The sequence below is a fragment of the Felis catus genome, chromosome A3 (genome assembly GCF_018350175.1).
Source record: "Felis catus isolate Fca126 chromosome A3, F.catus_Fca126_mat1.0, whole genome shotgun sequence".
Lineage (NCBI taxonomy): Eukaryota > Metazoa > Chordata > Mammalia > Carnivora > Felidae > Felis > Felis catus.
The window spans coordinates 35,219,188-35,240,116 of NC_058370.1; the positions used below are offsets into that span (position 1 = coordinate 35,219,188).

Consider the following 20,929-nt stretch of genomic DNA (forward strand, 5'->3'; position numbering starts at 1 on the left):
CCCAGCCCTGACAATGGCACCCTCCCTTCTGGGCCTCAGAGCAGGTACGATTCAAATGTGTGCTTTGGTGGAGCCAGCAATCCCAGCTCTGCCCTGTCAGCTATTCTGTTCTGGACCAGATGCTTCATTGCTGTGTCTTGACAGCCTCCTTTATAACATAGGAGTAAGAATAGTACCCTCCTCGTAGGAATGGTGGGAGGTGAATAAGGCAATGTGTCTGAAGTGCACGTAGCATCGCCTGGCGCTCAGTAAGCATATCTGCTAGTAAAAGCTGGCTCAGGGGCACAGAGGCAGTACTCTGTGTATTTGGTGCCACAGACGCCTTGGGGGTTGCTTATCAACATACCAAAACTGTATATATCCATCTTGGTTTCTGGTTGAGCATTAGATAGGCGGAGCAAAGGTTTATATTCAATTTAAACAGTTTAACCTAGTAGGGACATCTGTCTAAAGAATCAAAGGCCATGGAAAGGAATCCAAAAGCTGCGAATGCTCTTAATGTTACGCGACCAGTCTCTTCACAAGGTAATAGTGCATAGCAACGGTCTGGGTTGGAACAGCCATGACCAGTGTCTTCCTGCTCCTCTGTAGAATGTGAGCTGAGAAGCCCCAGTGTCTATCATCTCACAGGGTCTATACATTAGAAGGGAGATTAACAAATGCAGTGAGCATTCTGGATCCTTCCAGGGGGAAACCATACCCATGAGGGTAAAAAACAACTTCTGGACCCATCTGTTATAGCAGGTCTATAAATCATTTCTGCTGACAGAATGTCATCACCAAGGGCTTTAGTTCTAACTTGAAACCAAGTAAAAAAATTGTGATTCTGAGAGAGGAAGCGTTTGTGCAGAATCAGAAAGGCTCCGCTACCTCTAGCCAATTCCTCTGGAATAAAGAGCTGAAATAAATAGGCCATGTGGCATCACTTGGGCTCTGAAGTTCCAGGATCTTGATAGAAAGCACTAGCTCCTGGTTAACTATTCCAGACTCCACCTGTGTCCCTAGTCTGTTGTCTGTTTTCATGCCAGTGGTTTATAATGTTATTGAAGTTTGATAAGACCTCTAGTGGCGTTTCGGTAACTCAGATGTCACTTGTCTCTCTCCAACTTTAACAGAGCCCTTTTCTCTTCCTGTCAGTTCTTATCAAACCAGGAAACAAGGACAGTGAGCCCCAAGTTTCCCCAAAGGTGGAGCCTGCAAACGCAGGGATCGTTTACTGACCGTCCAGAAATCTGCTGGTAATAGGCACAAATTAAAAATCACCTTTGTTGCACAAGATTTGTTGATTTGTTTCCAGTACTTTATAGCCCCATGTGGTTCTCATGGCTACCATGTGTAGCTGTGCCCGCCTGGCACATTTGCATCATCGCTGAAAGTCTATTGGACACAACTGATCTAGTCTAAAGCCTTGCAGAATTGGCAGCACATTTAAATGAGATGGTATTTGTGAAATGTCTTGCACAATAGCCCCAAATTAAATAGTACTAGCTGTTTTCTAATGACTATTACAATTTATTCAGCACTTAGCTTGTCCCAGGCACTTAGGCTTTCTCAATTGTGAGAGCCCTATAAGGTTGGGATCCATTTTCTTAATTTTACAGATGGGAAAAGTAAAGTTTGGTGAGGTTAGGCAGCACCACCACCCAGATTCTCCAGCAGATGCCTGCTGAGGAGACTGGCACTGGAGCACAGGAACTGTGAACTACAAAGCCTGGACCCCAGCACCACCTCTAGAAAGAGCGTCCCCTTTCTAGAAAATAGGAGACTCCTGCTATGATGTGAATGTCTGCACCCATTCCACCTCTCTTTATCTCCCCATCCAGTCACAAGCACAAAAGAGCCTCTGCACAGCTGTTTAAGTAAAGTGGTGTTGACATCTTGATTAGCCAGCCCCAAGTCCCTTTCCCTAGCTGGTGGTAAGACTTGACCATTCCCTGTTTGATGATGAGGCTCCACAGTAGAGAGTTGTAGCATTTGTAATGCTGGTGGGTAATGACAGTGGGCAAGAGGGCAGGAGAGCAAAGGTAAGAAAGAGCACAAATTGGGGCATCTGGGTGGAGCAGTGTCCGACTCTTGAGCTCAGCTCAGGTCTCAGGGTCCTGAGTTCAAACCCCGTGTGTGCTCTGCATTGGATGTGGTGCCTACTTAAAACAATAAATAAATAGACACACAAGTAAAATAAACTCAACCACCTGTTACCTGGAAGCCCCACTGAATACCTGCCTCCTCTTCAGAGTGTTCAGTCTGCTGAGATTTCTGCCATTCCTCACATGAAGAAATGGGATTAAATTTTGTTTAACCAAAATACTTTTAGAATTGAAACAGGAAAAATATTTTAATGTACGTCATCTTGAAAGTGACCTGAATCTTTGAAAGACAGGTTGTGATATTAAGTAATGTTGAAGTGGCATGTGTTAATAGGGGGAAATATGCTAAAAACAGTGTTGAGACACACAGCTTTTAAATATACTCTAGCCTTGATGAAATGGCAGAAGTGCCTCAGGAAGCCCATCGGAGCACCGAGCAGGGATCCTTGAGGCAGAGAAAGGTTTTTGCCTGTAGTGATTCCAGCCAGAGTGATTCTTCGCACCTCTCAAATAAAATGCCTCACCCTGGTCCCCTGCCTGTTCACAGTTCCACAAAAGGAGTTCCTGTGCCTTTCACCCTGTCTCTCCCAGGGGCCTAAGGAAAGAATGAGGTTGGGCTGGAGGAGTTAACTAGTCCTTGAGCTCTAAAGTGTGGCTGTGTCGAATTTTAGGAGTCCTGTGAGAACTGAAATTCTGAGCTCCCTGGAGGAAGTTCTGTTCTGGTTTGTCTCCTTACCAGAGAATCCCATCGCCATTCGTTAACTGCCAAAAGGATTTGGAAAGGAGAACGAGACCAGCTTCCTTTGATGACCCACCCCCCTGCCATGCCCAAGTCTGGAGGGCGGTTTTCCTGACAGGGAGACGGAGAATATTACTGCCTCAGCTAGGTCACAGGGCCACAACCCTAGTTGTGGTCAGTAACTCTCCTTGTGACTCTGTGTGAAATTTAACACAGCTGGTAGGGGAAAAAAAGAATGGAGACTGTGTACTTAAACTCACCCTGAGGGCCAGGTTCTTCTGCGTGTTCCTGGGAGTGGAGAGAAATCTAAATAGATTAGGTTTCCTTCCATGATTGCTGCATACTCAGATTTGTTCTGATTTTTATGGGGAGTTTGAACACGTTTAGTCCAAGAATCTTGTGGACAGAGTGGACAACATTATTGTGAACTTTGTTGGGAACCTTGTCTTTAGCATGGGTCAGGGCTCCTTGGAGCTCCCACAGAGAATTTCTCTCTGGCAACTGCTTCTCCTAACAACCAATGTGTTTTTATCTGTGAACTGTATGGGTTCCTAGTCAATGGTGTTTTCTCCCTTTTTGCTTTGGTTGCTAGGGAGCCCAGAGCCAAATTAGTATCCTGTTTTAACTGTTTGGGATCTTATGGTAAGCCTTTTTGGAGCTATCTTTTGTTTTGACCTTACTCTACTTTTCTACCTTATTTTTCTTTTCTTTGTCCAAATTCTTATCCTGGTTTGGAAATGATTTCCTTGTAGTGGCATTCAAACAGTGCTCCTGGTCCAGTGGGTATTCCTGGGAGGTGCCTCAAAGCCACACCCAAACTCTGAGATGAGCTTGTATGAATTATAAAAAGGAGCCTGTCTGCCAGGCAGACAGCCTCATTGCAGTGCCCTTGTATTTGTACATCTGTCTATGGCAGCCTTCCAAGGACTGACCCTGATGGATTCTGGGCTTGGTACAACCCCCTCAACCTGAGTAATTTCTTGTTTATCTGTTTTATCTGTTGGCCTACTGAAAAATGTTTTATTTGAAACAGGATATCGTGTGTTCATTTATTTTTGAGCGCAGGACTTTAGTTTCAGGGTGCCTTTGATGTGCTAGGCACTCAGAACACAAATGTGAACCAGAATGTCTCAAGGACCCTGCCATGTGGAAGTTAGACTCTGGTGTGAAAGCCACACGATAAGTCAATAAACAAAGAAATAAAAATAATTGCAGATTGTGATTGGTGCAATCGAGGATAAAATCAGGATACTGTAATAGAGAATAAAATGAGAGCCTTTTTTAAGGAGGTGTTAGGGAAATCCCCTCTGAAGACAGGTGAGGCGAGGTCTGCAGGATAAAGAGGCTCTACTTATGCCTAGGGCAGTAGGAAGGGACTTCCTAGGTAGTGGAAGCTGCAAGTGCAAATGCCCTGAGGCTAGAAAGAGCTAGGGAGGAGTTCAAGGAAAAGAGTTCCCATGGATTGAGTGAAGCAGAAGGAAAACACCAGAAAGTGTCATGATAAACAGTCTGAAGGACCCAGATTGTCTAGGAACTTTGAGACCCTGGTAAGGAGTACGATTTTATCCTAAATAATGCAGGAACCCATTGAATGGGTTTAACGCACTGATGAAAAGTTTAAAGAGTCAATCTGGCTGCTGTGGGAAGAAAGAAGAGAAGTGGTAAGATCAGACCTTGGGTGCAATAATGATGGATTGGACCGAAGTGGTGGTAAGATGGAGTAAAATGGATATACATGAAATATGAAGGAGACTCGTTAATGGAAGTGAGAGAGGAAAGTCAAGAATACTCTGGTTCAATAAATCAGTAGATACTGAACAGGAAGAGGTGAAGAAGTCAAACGAATATAGGAGAATGTGTTCTGTTGTGCTAGGGGCTAGAAGGATCAGGTGAAATGGCCCAAGAGTGGGATATTAGGAATTGAAATTTCAAGGCAGTAATGATAAGCTCTAGGGGTACTTCGTAACTGACAAAGAAAGAAAAAAAAAGTACAGTTACAAAGGCCAAGGAATTGAAAGTTCCACCTCAAAATAAGTTGAAAAACTATTCTTATCATGTGTGTTTCATGGATCACTTCAGATCCTTATTTAGAATAGGATAGAGTGCACATAAATAATAACTATGGTGGCTGGTTCATTGTGGGTCTACTCTGTAAATACCATTTTAGGACATACTTTTGAATGTTGTGCACCAGAATTCTGTACTACCATAAAGATACTGCTTGGGGAGTATTTGAAAATGTGTGAATTCTCCTATTTTAATTAGTTGCTGATTCTTGTTTCTCAATCAGTAATGACACAAGACTCCCTACCACTTTGTAGGTCAAGTTTAATACCTTTTGTGTGGCATACAGTACCCTTCTGATCTAGCCTTATTATGTGTCCAGTCTCATCCACTGCTACTCTTGTGAGGTAGTCTAACCACACCAACTCCTCAGAAGTTCCCACTGTCGGATCAAGCCTACATGTCCTTGCAAATGCTGCTCTCTGCTCCTCATGGATAACTTCTACCCATGCTCTAAGACCTATATAAAGTGTAATCTTCTGGGTCAAGCCTTTTCAAAAAGGTCGCACCATTCAAAGTGCTATCATTGTGGGTCATGTATTGGCAATATCATGTTGTTAGTAATTTGCTGCTACAAATGTAAATTTGAACCATACGTTATGGATAGTAGCTACAGCTTGCTGAATTGTAATTGTGTGTCAAGTACTTTACATTTATCAACTCCTTTAATTCCTACAAGCCTGAAAGTTATGTGTAAATCCCTCCATTTATTAGATAAGGATTCTGAGACTTAGAAAGGGCTTTTCTAGGAGACGATAAAAAATAAATGGCAGAACTGGGTTTTGAGTCCAAAAGCAAAGGTCATCCCATGCCCTCATTCTTTGTATTTTTCATTGCTATGTGTGCAGTGCTTAGCATGTACCTGGCATGGAATTGAAATGGGTATGGTATTCTTCTCCTGTCAGAAGACCACCCAAACAAATTTGAAGTCTGACTTTGTACAAGGCCCCTGGGACTCCAAATTCTGACACTTTATGGTGGCCCAGTATCTTGACATTGGATTTACCTTGATGAATGTCTCTGCTTCCCTAAAATTTAGAGAGCTCTGTTTTGATTGGTGAAATCTGAACTACCCTTAAAGTCTTAATCCTATAATTGCTCTTTATTTGTTTTAAGTCACTGCCCTGATCCATTTTGGCAGACAGGTTCCCTATTGTTTGCTCTGTGATTATCTAAGAGGACAAGTTCTTTAGATCATGAGAAGGACATGTGGATTTGTTGACACATGGGTGCCAAGGCTTGGTGCAATGCAATCAGAGGGCAGAAGGTATCTGGGTTCATTTCCTGAATATTCTTTTACTTTCATTGTTATAAAATTTTCCTGCCACTCATAAGCACAATGGCACATTCTTGCTAAAGACCAGGGTTCCTTTGCCAAGTGTATTGTAGCTGCCCTTGGGCCCCTGCATGTGGCTAACGTTCCTTCTTCAGGATGAAGAGTCTTCTTCAGATTTTGATTCTGTAGGTTTCAAACATAGTTTCTGGTGTCAAAGGCCATAACAGTGCTTCTCAAACTTTAGCGTGCATTAGAATCACCTGGAGGCGTTGTTGGAACACAGATTTCTGAGCTCTACCCCTGGAGACTCTGATTCAATCCATGTGGGCTGGAGCCCTAGACTCTACAGTTGATGCTGTTGGTCCAAGGACTACACTTTGCGTAGCTCAAAACCCTGCTCAAGCTCTGGTTTACTGGACACCAAATGAGGTTGGACGTAAAAGCAAAAATTTCAGCAGTTTTCTGAGTAAGCATCTGAATGCTGAATTGTGTAGACAAAAAAGAAAAAAAAAACATAGACTAAAAAAATTATCTCCTGGTTTTTTACATTATATTAAATACAGGCAATGGTACCTCTTTTGTGGAGGGAGACCAGTTGGCTAGAATCTGGGAGTCCTTCTTCCTTCTCTGAGTTCTTCTTGCAATGTCCTAGAGAAACTTTATTCTCTGTGATCAGTCTTTCAATATAAAAGTGAATGCAAAGAGTTTTCAAGATGAAAATACTCCATGATAAGAAATGTGGTCATTAAGGTTTAGGATGCAAAAGCGTGATTTCTTATTTTCCCTATTTAGAGGCTAAAAGGTACTTGCATTTTTATTAGATTCAAAGTGGTATGAGTCATACAGATCAACAAATTTCTTTTTAACAGGAATCCTTTGTGTTTGAACCCAACTGCCTCTTCAAAGTGGATGAATTTGGCTTCTTTCTGACCTGGAGAAGTGAAGGCAAGGTATGGCACAAGAACAGCAAGTTGTTCTTTCCTGCTCCCTGGTTTAAACTAGCAGGCAGAATGCCTCTTGAGAGCATGGACCCTATGCTTATTCATTACTTCAAGATTTTAAAAACGTACTTCCATGTGCTGGGCATTGGGGATGCAGTGCTGGTCAAGGACAATATCTTAGACCTCATAGATTCCAGTCTAGGAGAAAAAGCAGGCATTACAAAAAAAAGTAGAAGTCATTGAGTGCTGTGAAAGAGAAGGTCAGGTTGTTACAAGAGTTAAAAACAGGCAGATCTGATTTAATCTTGGGAATTAGGAAGGTTTCCTAGAAGAGATATTCAAGCTGAGTCTCAAAAGCACATTAAGAGGATGGTCATCTTGTTATACCCCAGGACTTCACTCAATACACAGCACAGTGCACACATTTAATGAATCTTTGAACTGAATTTAACACAGTAGAATTGGAATTCTATAAAAGCATTATTACCACTTAATATTTCATGTACACACATATATTTAATGATACACACACACACATACACACACACACACACACACACACACACACACCAGTAATATAGTATTATATGCATAAAGGTAACAGCACTTTTATTATAAAAGTAATAAATAATTATGCAGACTTACGTTCATATATATGAACATATACATATATATGTATATTTGAATGGAATATATTGAAATTGAATGGTCTTGACTGTTTCTGATCATTGGATATTGCGATTGCTATCCTTTATTTTTCATTCCCCCTCTACCTTACTGTCATTGGTGTTGCCTTCATCATCATGTACCTCATCTGTGCCACAAGTCTGGCAGGATTTTGCCTCACTGCTGTCTTATATTCTCTCTTTTCAGGAAGGACAAGTTCTAGAATGCTCCCTCATCAACAGTATTCGATTGGGAGCCACCCCAAAGGTACCTGTGATTGGTGTTTGCTGTTCTTCTAAACACAGATTTCCTTAGGTTGGAAAAGGTTTCTAGAATGCTATTTTAACCTGTTATTGCCCAAACTCATCAGCTGGGAGTTAAGAAAACACACAGTTCAGAAATCTTTTCATCTATGGAGTGCCTAGGTAGCTCAATGGGTTAAGCATCCAACTTCAGCTCAGGTCATAATCTCCCGGTTTGTGAGTTCCAGCCCCACGTTGGGCTCTGTGCTGACAGCTCAGAGCCTGGAGCCTATTTCAGATTCTGTGTCTCCCTGTCTCTCTGCCCCTCTCCCACTCATGCTCTGTGTCTTTCTCTCTCAAAAATAAATAAACATTTAAAAAAATTTTTTAAAGAAATCTTTTTCATCTGTACCTTTTGGGTGGTTTGGATTGCATTACATTTAGTTATATTAGAAACGTTGTTCACCTTTCAAAGAGAAGATGCTTTCATGGTATCAGCATCAAAGAAACCGTTTCCTTAACTCAGAAATTAATTTGTCAAGGGCCCCCTCCCTCCGCTGCCATTTTTTTTTTCTTTTCAGCAAACAGTGAGTCACTTCTGGTCTGTGGTTGATGTGGAAATTTAAATAGCTTGGGTAGTTTCATATTTGTGCACCTGTGCACGCAGACATTGGCTCACCTTGGAGGCTCAGTTTGCCTCTGAGAGAAAAAGATGACAGAGCATATAAATCAGTCTTCTTCACAGTGATTGATTTGTTTGAATAAGAAGCTGTTTGCATAGTGGTGCTAGGAATTTAAAAGCTGGCTTTTTTCTAGAATATTAAAGCACAGTATTTATTCCCATTTTCATAATAGCCCTGCAGGTTTTTAGATGTTGAAAACAAAATTATGTTCCTCATTTTGTTCCTCTTTGTCTTTTTTAAAGCTGTCCTCTTTTTATGTTAGTTAAAATTTCTGTGTAACTATGTTGGCATTTCCTTCTGAGTTCTCCTGGAGGACAAAACACTATTTTATTTGCTATTTAGGGTAAAATTACACTGTCATCATTCCAAATGAAGATGCCATGGCTTCTAGAGATGAGCATACTTTTTGTGTCCAGGTTACTTGACAGACTTAATCTTATTTTTTAATGACCCTTGATTGCTGGCCGTGGCAATGCCCATGTTTATTTGCATGAGACCTCAGTCAATGAGGTCATGAGACCTCTGCTGAGAGACCCCTTTGATCTTTGTGGACACAAGCAGGTCCCAGTCACAACCTTTCCGTCCCATTTTCATATACCAGGCCCTGTAATAATTACAACCAAGAACCTAAAGACAGACCCTCACACCTAGTTTTCTAAATCAATAGTATTATAATACCTTTCTACCAAATGAGTTCAAGTAATGTGTAGTGTTATAAGTTTTACCTCTACAAGCTTTAGAATAATGCTAGATATCTGGGCATTCTAGGTAAAAAGAAAACATTTGTCCTGTGTATTTTTACATCAGATGAGCAATGTTTCCTCCAGGCTTTGATCTAACAATTTTTTCCTGTGTGTATATATATGTCTATACAGGATCCCAAAATCCTGGCTGCTCTTGAAGCTGTTGGAAAGTCAGAGAATGATCTGGAAGGGCGAATAGTTTGTGTCTGCAGTGGCACAGATCTGGTGAACATCAGTTTCACATACATGGTGGCTGAAAATCCGGAAGTAACTAAGGTAGCCTCAGTGAAAGCACCTCTCTCCCTTTCCCCCCCAGATGTATATGGATGGTGTGCATAATCTTTATGTATAATGTCATTTTGATTTATATATTAAAAGTTGTATAGTAATTTAAGATTTAAAAAAATCTATTTCCATTGCCTAGCTGAACATTGGTGTAGAAAATTCAGCAAGCACCGTGCTTTTAGAGTATCACTTACGTATACCAAGAATCCAAATACCTCTGTGGATATGTTGTAGGGAAAACTAGCCCAGGACCTCTCTCACACTAGAATGTGCACAGGAGTCACCTGGGAATTTTTTAAAATGCACATTCTGGTTTGGTAAGTCTGAGATGGGGACAAAATTCTCCCTAACAGGTTCCCAGCTGATACCGATGATGCTGGTCGGAGAACCACATGAATAGCAGGGGACTAGATCAGCACTGCCCGGTAGAAATGTAAATCAAGCCACAGATATCATTTACATTTTCCTAGCAGCCACATTTAAAGAGTAGGAAGGAACAGGTGAAATTAATTTCAATAAAATAGTTTATTCAGCACAGTATACCCAAAATACTGTCGTTTTAATGTGAAATCAAAATAAAACTTATTAATGACGTATTTTACATTTTTTTATACCAGGTCTTCAAAATGTGATGTGTGTTTTCAATTCAGACCAGCTACATCTGAAGTGTTCAATAGCTGCATATGGCTGATGGCTATCATAGTAGATAGTTCAGGTCTAGACGGTAAAGATATTCAAGCTCCAATCCCTGCCCCTATAAGTTACTGAAATATTGGATCCTGATCCATCTTTTAATACCATACCTAGCATACCATTGCCCTGGCAAGCAAGTCTGAAAGAGACTTTGTCCCAAGTAGAAAGCCTCAAACATAAATCAGTTTGCTGCAAGTCATTTGTCTTCAGGGTGGTTTTACCTCTGAACAGAGAGAGCTCTCATTATCTTTCTGTAGTAGGTGTGAAGAGGCCTTAGCCTTGATTCTCCCATTGCAGAGACCTGAGTTTGGGGGCTAAGGGAGGCGTTTCATTTTCCCACTTAATCCTATAATGTAGGATTGAATAAGAAAGTCATCATTTAGAGCTGGGGGGGAATGTACAGATAAGATCATCTGACAAAACCAGACTTCGAAGACTTAACCCTGCACCCAGAGCTAACTGGTGGCAGAAGTGAGTTCTACAGACTCTGAGAGCCTATAGGCTCTCTACTCCCACTCACAAAGTGTGGTCCACATTCCAGCAACACAGCCTCACCTAGAAGGTCCTTACACTTTAGAGTCGCCAGTCCACCCAGACCTGATCCAGAATCTTTACTTTTTTAACAAGATGCAATCCCTGCCCCCCCACCCCAGATGACTCAGATGTGTGGTGAAGTCTGAGGAGCTCCCAGGCTTAGGCTTTGGAGCCAGGAATGGTTGCTCCATGTTATAGGGAAGCCTTTGTTTCTGTCTTGTGGTGGTTTTGTGGGTTTTGTGCTGTTGTTCCAGGTTGCTTCACTTTGGGAGAATAGATATTGCAAAGCCTTCAAGTTCTTTTATTATCTTGCTTAGATCAACACCAGTTTGAATGGTTTCTTGAACCCTGCTGATGTCAACATACATTGTTCCCGCTTTTTGGCATTTACGTCTGCATATTTTCTACAAAGGTCTTTTTTAGTGGCTGTTTGCCATAGCAACATTCAATCCCAGAAGTCCATGTTGACCACCCACAAAGAAAAGGTTTCGTTAATCAGATGCAGGTATTGAGCTGCCCAACATTTTGCAAAAAGACAGCTCTGTAGACCTGTGTTTCCTGGCTTTCATCAACCCGTCACATTACAAGAAGCAGGGTGGCTCAGTATAAGCTTGGGCTTTGGCATCAGGTTGCCTGGGCTCAAATCCTGGCTTTCCCCCTTAGCAGCTGTGTGATTTAGGCACACAGTTTACCTCTCTGTGCCTCATTATCTTCATCTGTAAAATGGGAATAATACCAAAGTATCTGCCATTAGGATTGTCATGAGGATTGCATGAGTTACTACTTGGAAAGGGCTTAGTGCAGTGTCCCTCATTGAAAGCCTTTGATGAGTGTTAGCTATTAGGATCACAGGGTCACAGAATATTATTAGGACAGGAAATGGAGTTTAGAAAGCACTTCCTAACACTTCATTTTTCAGATGAGGAGAGTGAGGCCAAGGAGTTAGCAGAACTCACCTAAGACTACACAGTGGGCTAGGCCAGAGTCTGGTTTAAAGCCCAGGCCTTCTCACTCCCCATGTGATGCTCTGGCCGTGCCACCCCACCTGATGCCCTGGGCAAGTACAGTCCTGGGAAGATGGCTTAAATCAGTAAATCCCATAACATTTTTGCTTTCCATGGTTTGATTGCTATCAATCTTAGTCCATTTTGCTTCAGAACCATGTTCGGAGACCCATACTCATGAGTAGGTAGTATATATGTCTATCTTTGAGATAGAGGGTATGTACTAAAAGTTAAGATTTGGGGTTCTTTTCTTTTTTTTTTTTTAATTTTTTCGACGTTTTTTATTTATTTTTAGGACAGAGAGAGACAGAGCATGAACGGGGGAGGGGCAGAGAGAGAGGGAGATACAGAATCGGAAACAGGCTCCAAGCCATCAGCCTAGAGCCTGACGCGGGGCTCGAACTCACGGACCGCGAGATCATGACCTGGCTGATGTCGGACGCTTAACCGACTGCGCCACCCAGGCGCCCCAAAGGGGTTCTTTTCTTGATAGCATTTCCACTGAAGCTTTGACATGTGCAGGAGAAGAGAGTGAAAAAGCTTGTTATTGAGTATACATTTATGTGGGTAATCTTGCCTACTTCCTGATATCAAAACTTAAAATAACTGCATGGTTCATATCATTATGCTACCTCCAGCACTGACACTATCTTCCCCGTCCCCACCAATTTATTCCTATTCCTATGTATGTGTTACAATCCCTAACAGAACACACAAGCCATCAAGGTGAGAGGATTGATACAGAATACAACAAATGTAATGACCTCGGGTCACAGTGATGGCAGAACTCACAAATTCGATCTGGTTAAGTGAGAAATGTGGAGATGTCCTGTGTGTCTGAAATGGCACTTGTGACTTTGTGATACCACTGAAGCATGATTACAGGCTATGAGCCTGGAATCATGGTGCCACATGATACGCTAACTGCCTTCTATTCTTGCCCTGTGTTCCTGGTCAGTTTTTCACAAAAGTCCGTTAAAACAAGTCAGCATCTTTTAAAATAACACATACATATCTTAGACACTTTCTTTTAACTGGAAGCATATAATGTGATTCGGTTGTTGGCCAAACTCTTAATATCAGGTATGAAGTATCTTCATTCAGTATGGGTCTGTGGATTGGGGTCCATGTCGTTTTTGCCTATATCTCACCCATGAGGCATTCGTTGCCTCAGATATCCAGTTTGGTTTCTTTGAAGTTGAAGTGAGGCTTTTAGAGACATTCATGAAGCAATGGGAGTGCAGAACCCTACAACTTTATGACTCCTTTCTCTAATCCTATTGTTGTCCACACAGTTTGAGAAAAAAACATGTTGAGCAACTCGCCTTTAAAGACATCTTTCCAAAATATCCAACTTAGAGAAGGAACAACTCTCTTTCTTTCCACGAGCTTATTTCATTGGTTCATATGGTTTTTTTTTATGTTTTTATTTTTGAGAGAGTGCAAGCAGGGGAGGGGCAGAGAGATTGGAGGACAGAGGATCTGAAGTCGGATCTGCACTGACGGCAGAGAGCCTGATGGCGGGCTCAAACTCACGAACCATGAGATCATAATCTGAGCCAAATTCAGATGACTAACCAACTGAGCCATCCAGGCACCCCTGGTTCATATAGTTTTTTAATTACAATGGATATGAACAGGTTTGGAAACAAACATAAGTAACTCATAGTAAGCATGCAAGGTTAGAACAAAGGATCCAACATATTGGACATTTGCTTACTAATTGTGAGAAGTTAGCATTCCCTGGGTAGTCAGAGTGTTTTGCTTGTTTTATGAGCATCTGATGAGTGCTGGTCTGACTAGTGAGAGATCAGTCAAGAGACTTTCTAGTATAGAACTTGCTTAGGAGTCTTTATCCTATGAGATTCTTGACTCTGTTCTTAATTCCTGGGCTCTCAGGACACTAATGACCTGACCATTCTGAAAAAACACTTTACCAAACCTTTCATCCAGGCAAATGGGCCAACTTTTCAGTCTCATGTACTGTCCATTGAGGACCAGCTTTCATGTGGAGGAGGAACTTTTCCTGACTTTGAGCCATTTTACTTTCTTCCCCAAGAAGTTCTCTGCTCTTTCTTATCTTTTCATTTCAAGTGGGTATCTTATTTTATTTTATTTTATTTTATTTTATTTTATTTTATTTTATTTTATTTTATTTTATTTTATTTTATTTTATTTTGTTTTGTTTATTTATTTTGAGAGAGAGCGAGCGAGCAAGCGAACAGGGGAAAGACAGAGAGAGAATCCCAAGCAGGCTCCCCAGTGACCATGCATAGCCCAATGCAGGGCTTGAACTCACGAGCCGTGAGACCATGACCTGAGCCAAGATCAAGAATTGGAAGTTTAACTGACTGAGCCACCCAGGTGCCACTTAAGAGTCCATACTATTGCATGGTATCTGAGTTTCTCAGAGTTGAGGTTTCAAATACAGAATATTTTCCTGTACATGTGACTGGGAAAATATGGTTATGCTTTCCTACAGTAGAAGGAGGTATGGGTATAAAAGACATCTTTGTAGCTTGGCTTGTATTTTCTTCAGCCGCCTTCTCTGCTTAAAGAGCCAAGAGCTTGCCATGCGACTGTACCTCTTTGGAAGATTCGAGCTCAATGCTACATCCTTTCTCCTCTACAGAATAACTGTCTAACAGTATTGTAAACTTACGTCCAAATCTAGACCCTTCACCCACAGTCCTTGCAAGCAGCTTAGACCATCAGTGCCGCCTTTGTCTCCTGCATCAGCCCATTACAAACAGCCTTGTATCAAGAATCTAGCTGCTTCCCATCACCCCATCACTACAGCATGTGCCAGGCCAGTGTCCTGTCTCTCCTGGTTTCTCTGCCTTGGACTTGCTCCTTTAGTCTGTTCTCAAAATAGCAGCTGGAGGGATGCTTTTAAAATGGAATTCAGATCACATCACTGTAAGACTTACAAAGCCCTACAGGAAGCCACCCTCACTCTCCCTTTCTGCCCGTGTCTCCCTCTCTCTACTTCAGTATCTCCTTCCAGCTCCAGGGACTTTACATTTGCTATTCCTTTTGTCCGGAACACACTCTTCCGCCAGTTAATGCACTGCTTTCTTGCTCACGTTTTCTCACGTCTCTTCTGGAATATCGCCTTAGCTCCCATTCTTGCCATACTGCGGCTCTCCCTCCTTTATCCAGCTGGGTTGTTTTCATAGCATTGATCACTATTTACATATCATTTATTCATTTATTCACTTCCTCTCCTGACATCCGGGCAACGTCCTGGTCACTGCTGCATCCTCAACATTTAGAATGGTCAGTGCCCAACATTCAGTAGGTGCTCGATAAATGCCCATTTTACTGAGGTCCTTATATTGATGGAATCAATAAATTCTAACCCAGGTGATAAATGTCTAACCCTCATTGCTATACACCTCCAGTTTTGTACAGTGTAGCTCCAAGAAAAATTAGGCAAACGCTCTTTACACAAGAAGCCCGAGAAAATGTGATGGAAAGATCTGGGATTCCATGGTGTTATTTTTAGAGTCACTTTGCAAGATGTCATGGGACTGTTGCTGAGAATCCATGACAAGACTGGAGGTTTTAACCTGGTGTCTTTCCTCTCTCCAATTTAGATCATTATTTTTCTGCTTGCCTAAATCCTTCCCGTCATTCCAGTAAGAAAATTTAGCTTTTATTTCCTCTTCTTAAAAACCCTCTATTTAAAGGAATGGCTAACAGATTGCTAGCACTTCTTCCTCAAACACCTGTGCCTTTGGGTAATACGTGAGTATGATATGTAGCTTAGAATGCCCATGAGTAAAAGCAGTCACATGATGGTGGTTTCCAGTTTTTTTTCTAAACTACAATAAAACCCACCCCTCCCACACTCCCCTGCCCCCTCTCCCTCTCCTCCCCCTACCTCTGCAGATGATTCTCATCTCTGCAAATAATACTGACTATGACAACTGCATTCCTTAGTTAGGAACACAATTCTGGGGCAGGGGGGTGGTGCAGGGGGGTGGTGATGCCATCTGGGTGGCTCAGTCAGTTAGGCTTCTGACTTTTGATTGCAGCTCAGGTCATGATCTCAGTCATGGGATCAAGCCCTGTGTCAGTCTCCCTGTTCAGCAGGTAGCCTGCTTAAGATTCTCTGTCTCCTTCAGCCTCTCTCCAGCTCACACTCACTCTCTCTCTCTAAAATAAATTAAAAAAAAAAAAAGAATGCAACCAGCTTGGAAGGATTTTGTCTCTGGCTTGTTGAAGGGAGTTCAGATGTCTTTCATTACGTTACAGCTGGTGCAGCACAGCAAACTGAAATCACAGAGTCACTGTACATAAGATGGAAATGCAGCCCTCATTTAAAATCCCCAAAAATAAGTGTGTTATTTTATACTAAGTTGAATTTTCCTTTGATTACAAAAATAAGCTGTTTTTATGAGGTTCAAAATGCAAAGATTTACACTGAATTTAGACAATTTCCAGACTGCTCATTATACTTCACGCAGGTTGTAAATATTTGGCAAACTCTATAAATTAGGCTTTGTAAGTAAGTCCTCAAATAAGCCCATCAGTAAGTACTATAGAAATTAAGTTACAAAACTGTTATGTGTTCTCTTTTGTTTACAAAAAAGGTAAAGTCAGATAATTTATTGCAGGTAATAAAATCTTAGTTTAGTAAATTGGGTTGAATACCAAGACCGCTTTGCTGAACTTGAATAATGTTGAGTGGAAGGCTTACTACAAAGGTTCATGGCAAAGGCCCTGAAGAACCTGTCTCCCCTCAGTTAGCTTTGTTGTTGTTGTTGTTGTTGTTGTTTTTCCTCCCAAACACACAGTTTCTCCTAGGGATCTGACCACTGGCCTCACCTTGGGAGCCTCTTAAAAATGCAAATTCCATGGGGTACCTGGGTGGCTCAGTCCATTAAACCTCTTTGGCTCAGGTCATGATCTGGCAGTTTGTGAGTTCGAGCCCCATGCCAGGCTCTGTGCTGACAGCTCAGATTATTCTGATATTCTTATTCTCTCTCTCTCTCTCTCAAAAATAAACACTTAATTCTCTCAACCCATGGAATCTGAAATTCTGGGAGGCAGAACCCAGTAGTAATCTGTTTTAAACTAGACTGCCAGGTGATTCTGATGCAGGGTGACGTTTCAGTCCTGTTGGTTTAGCATACAAATGGACTTAGTCCAAAAACCACAGTGATTTTGAACTTACACAAGTTTTTATCAAATTGATTGACTACAGCAAACAAGTTAATCTATAGACCTGTGGATTCTACTGACCTAGCCATTGATTAGAATTCACTCAGTAAGAACACAAAAAGCACCATTAAAATGAATTAGTGTCTGTGACCCAAGCAATAGCTTTCTTTCAGAGCACTCCCTGTTAAGATGCTGTTTCTTGACATGCAGGTTTTTTAAAGTTTATTTATTTATTTTTGAGAGAGAAAAATGCATGAGTGAGGGAGGGGCAGAGAACAAGGGAAAGAGAGAATGGCAAGCAGGCTCTAGGCTGTCAGTGCAGAGCCCAATGCGGGGCTCAAATGCAGGAACCATGAAATCATGACCTGAGCCGAAGTCGGACGCTTAATCAACTAAGCCACCCAGGAGCCCCAACGTACAATTTTTATTGTATTATATATGCCAGTCATTCTCAAAGTGTGGTCCCCAGACTAACAGCTCCAGCAGTGCCTGGGAACTTAATCAGAGATGCAGATTCTCAGGCCCTGGCCCTACTGAATCTGTAACCAATTTTAGCTCTCCAGGCGGTTCTGGTGCACACCCAAGTGTGAGAAGCACTGCCCTGTGGAGAAGCTTAGCAAGGAGTGTTTATATCCTGCTTCTCTTTAACTCCTTGGTCTGCTACCCAGGCTCACCTGAGCCAATGCCTTTGGAATGCTAAAGTAGCTAAATTATTAATCTCAGCTTCCTGTGTTCTGATTGATTAAAGTTTTTCACCCCTTTGCCTCAGTGTTTTTTGAGGCTCAAGTCTGGGATAGGATATGTGTGTGTGTTTGTGTTCTCATGTTTCCAAAACTGAAAGTTGACATGTTCTTGTTTTTACTTTAAACCGTTTTTGAATTCATGTGAAAGAAAGCAGTGATGGCCGGTTAAAAAGCTCTCTTAAGGATAGAGCTGTGAATCAGCCAGTGTGTGGGTGCATGTTGTAAGCTTTAAGTGCCCTGTCCTTCCTAGGTGTTTTCTTCTTGCCAAATGAGGATAATGGAGTTCATTTGGCTTATTGCTGGGTTGAATTTAGAAACCATCATCCTCTCTCTGCCTCAGGAGGGAGGGCTGCCTTCATTGGTTAATCTGTGGAGTGGGTGAAACTTGTCTCCTTGGGCCTCCCACAACCGCCTTCCATCTCTCTTGCTCCCTCGGTTCTCATTGTGCTTGTAAAGACCGTCTGTCGCAGAACTCAGTACTTCAGTGTCTCATCCATGGTGGTGCTCTGTCAGCTCTGAACTTAGTGCTTCATTGCCATATCAACAAAATTTGTAGTTCCTTTAAACCACCAGTTTTAAACTCAGATGCCTACAGAAGCCAGGAAGATGATGTAAATAATGAAAAAATGCCAGGTGATGACAAAGGATCGTGTAGACAGTAGCAAGTTGGGGGGTACATACACCCTCTAGGGGGTGGAGGGCAGCATCTGCTTCAACCAGTTTTCCAACTATCTAAGAACATGGGCCTTAAGGTTGCTAGATTGTTGGAGATGCTGATATTTTGTCTGTAAGATACTAGACATCTGGATTTTTTTTACATGAAATCTGTTGTTAAAATGTTGACAAATATATTCATTTTTTAATGATTTTTTAAAATGTATTTATTTTAAGAGAGACAGAGACAGCTCGAGATCAGGAGGGGCAGAGAGAGAGGGGGACAGAGAATCCAAAGCAGGCTCCACACTGTCAGCACAGAGCCTGATGTGGGGCTTGAACTCATGAATCCATGAGATCATGACCTGAGCCAATTCCAAGAGTTGGATGCTCAACCGACTGAGCCACCCAGGTGCCCTATGTTCATTTTTAAATGCCATGTATGCCAAATGACAGATCTGTCTGTGGCTCATTTAGAACCTTAGGTCTAGACCTCAGCCAACATGCAGCATGAATGTACTTACAGTAAGATGAATGCTGATATTTACCTAATGTGTTCATTTCACTGACAGTTTAAATAAAGATGCCTGTTGGGGCGCCTGGGTGGCTCAGTCGGTTAAGTGTCCGACTTCAACTCAGGTCATGATCTCACGAATTACGGGCCCGGGTCCCATGTCAGGCTCTGTGCTGACGGCTCAGAGCCTGGAGCCTGCTTCAGATTCTGTGTCTCCCTCTCTCTCTGCCCCTCCCCAGCTCCCACTCTGCCTGTCCCACTCTCTCTCTCAAAAATAAATACACATTAAAATTTTTTTAAAAGACTAAAAAAAAAAAAAGATGCCCATTTTTTTTTTCCTTTGTACCTTCATTCATCCAGCTATTCATCCAAGAATTTTGTGTGTGTGTGTGTGTGTGTGTGTGTGATGATTTCTAAGGTTGGACAAATCATTTCTACTACATGGGCTTTTTTATTCTCACAAACAAAAAAGAGAGAGTTGTACCAAGTGACCCTTAAAGTTATTTCCTTCTATAAGAGTTAAGGAATCTCTTTGCAAGAGAAAGTATATTAGATGCCAAGGACAGTATGGATCAGTTGTTTGGAGGGCACTTGTATATACGTGGAAGTCTTTGGTCTAATGTAGGTCACATCCCCATCTCTAAGGCCAGTCTTCAAACTGTTAGGATGGGAGGTTCTGTGGTTAGAGAGGGAGTGGGGGAGAAAAGTATTTCCGTAAAAGAGGCAGGACTTTTGTACCCAAAAGAGGGAGGGCCTGCTGGTCCCCTTATGGTGATGTCCTCAGTGTGCAGTCACCCGAAGACAGAAGGCTGTGCATGTGGCAGGGTGAAGACATGAGTAGAGATTCAGAAGCAGAGGAATATTGTACCTGCAGTGGTAGATCCAGGGTGAAGACTGGAGTGAACACTTCTCATTGGGAAATTCGAAAGTCAGGCCAAGCCTGTGACCTGCTGGGAGTGCCAAGCTGAGATGCTTGTGGAATCCATCCTGATGATTCTAGGGAGGCAAGGGAAGGCCATGCCTGGTGTCATGGGAGGGATACAACATACTCTACATTCTCAGATCAACACATGGTAGTAACATGTGGCTGAGAGCATCTCTCCTCAGCATCTGAGTCTCAGCAGCAGCACCTGGGAACTCTGAGTGGAATCTCGGGCCCTGCCTCAGCCCTGAGGAATCAGAATCAGCATTTGAATAAGATTCCGAATGTACTTATGGTTTGAGAAGTCCTGAGATAGAATTCAAGAAAATCAGTTGTACTTGGCTGCAACCAGTTACCCATGGAGGGAGGCCTGAGACACCTCTGAACACGGAATCCAGAGAGCTTGTTCCTGGGTAAGGGGAGAGAAGCTATGGGGGAGACAGATTTTAAGTCTGATTAGCTGGGAGTATGATATACGGATACAGTTATCAGAAAGTGAGGGCCTAGTGACATCGAGACAGAGGGGGGAAAGGACAATAAATTTATTTAAAATAGGTTCTCTGAGAATGTGTATGCCACAGGTCCCGCTGTGGATCCTACAACATAAAGGAGCTCACTTGCTAGTTGGGGGCCCTCGGGCCGTGTCTGTGGACCAGACAGCCCTGGCCTGCTGTCCCTGTGTTCTGCATCTGTAGCCCCTTGCCTTTCTAAAAACACCTATCTTCGTGGTTTTTTTTGTTTTTTGTTTTTTTGGAATTCTCAAATTTCTTTTGTAGTCAATGGTGGATTTTAACTATCGATTCTCATGGCACCAGACTTACTTCAAAGTTAAGCTCCTTGTCTGGGGCACCTGGGTGGATCTGTCGGTTAAGCGTCCAACTTCTCAGGTCATGATCTCATGATTCCCGAGTATGAGCCCTGGCGTCGGGCTTGCTACCGTCAGCATGGAGCTTGCTTGGGATCCTCTGTC

At 42.2% G+C, this 20,929-nt stretch overlaps 1 protein-coding gene across 16 annotated transcripts in view; it reads left to right on the plus strand.

Annotated features, from left to right (window-relative positions):
* Window positions 1-20,929, plus strand: part of PLCB4 (phospholipase C beta 4) — a 419,557-nt gene that overhangs the window by 270,855 nt on the left and 127,773 nt on the right. For all 16 annotated transcript variants that reach the window (XM_023251457.2, XM_045053870.1, XM_045053873.1 and 13 more), the window contains 3 exons: window positions 7,036-7,116; window positions 7,981-8,040; window positions 9,574-9,717. In XM_023251457.2, coding sequence (XP_023107225.1) covers window positions 7,036-7,116; window positions 7,981-8,040; window positions 9,574-9,717 — 285 coding nt within the window. The remainder of the gene's footprint in view (window positions 1-7,035; window positions 7,117-7,980; window positions 8,041-9,573; window positions 9,718-20,929) is intronic.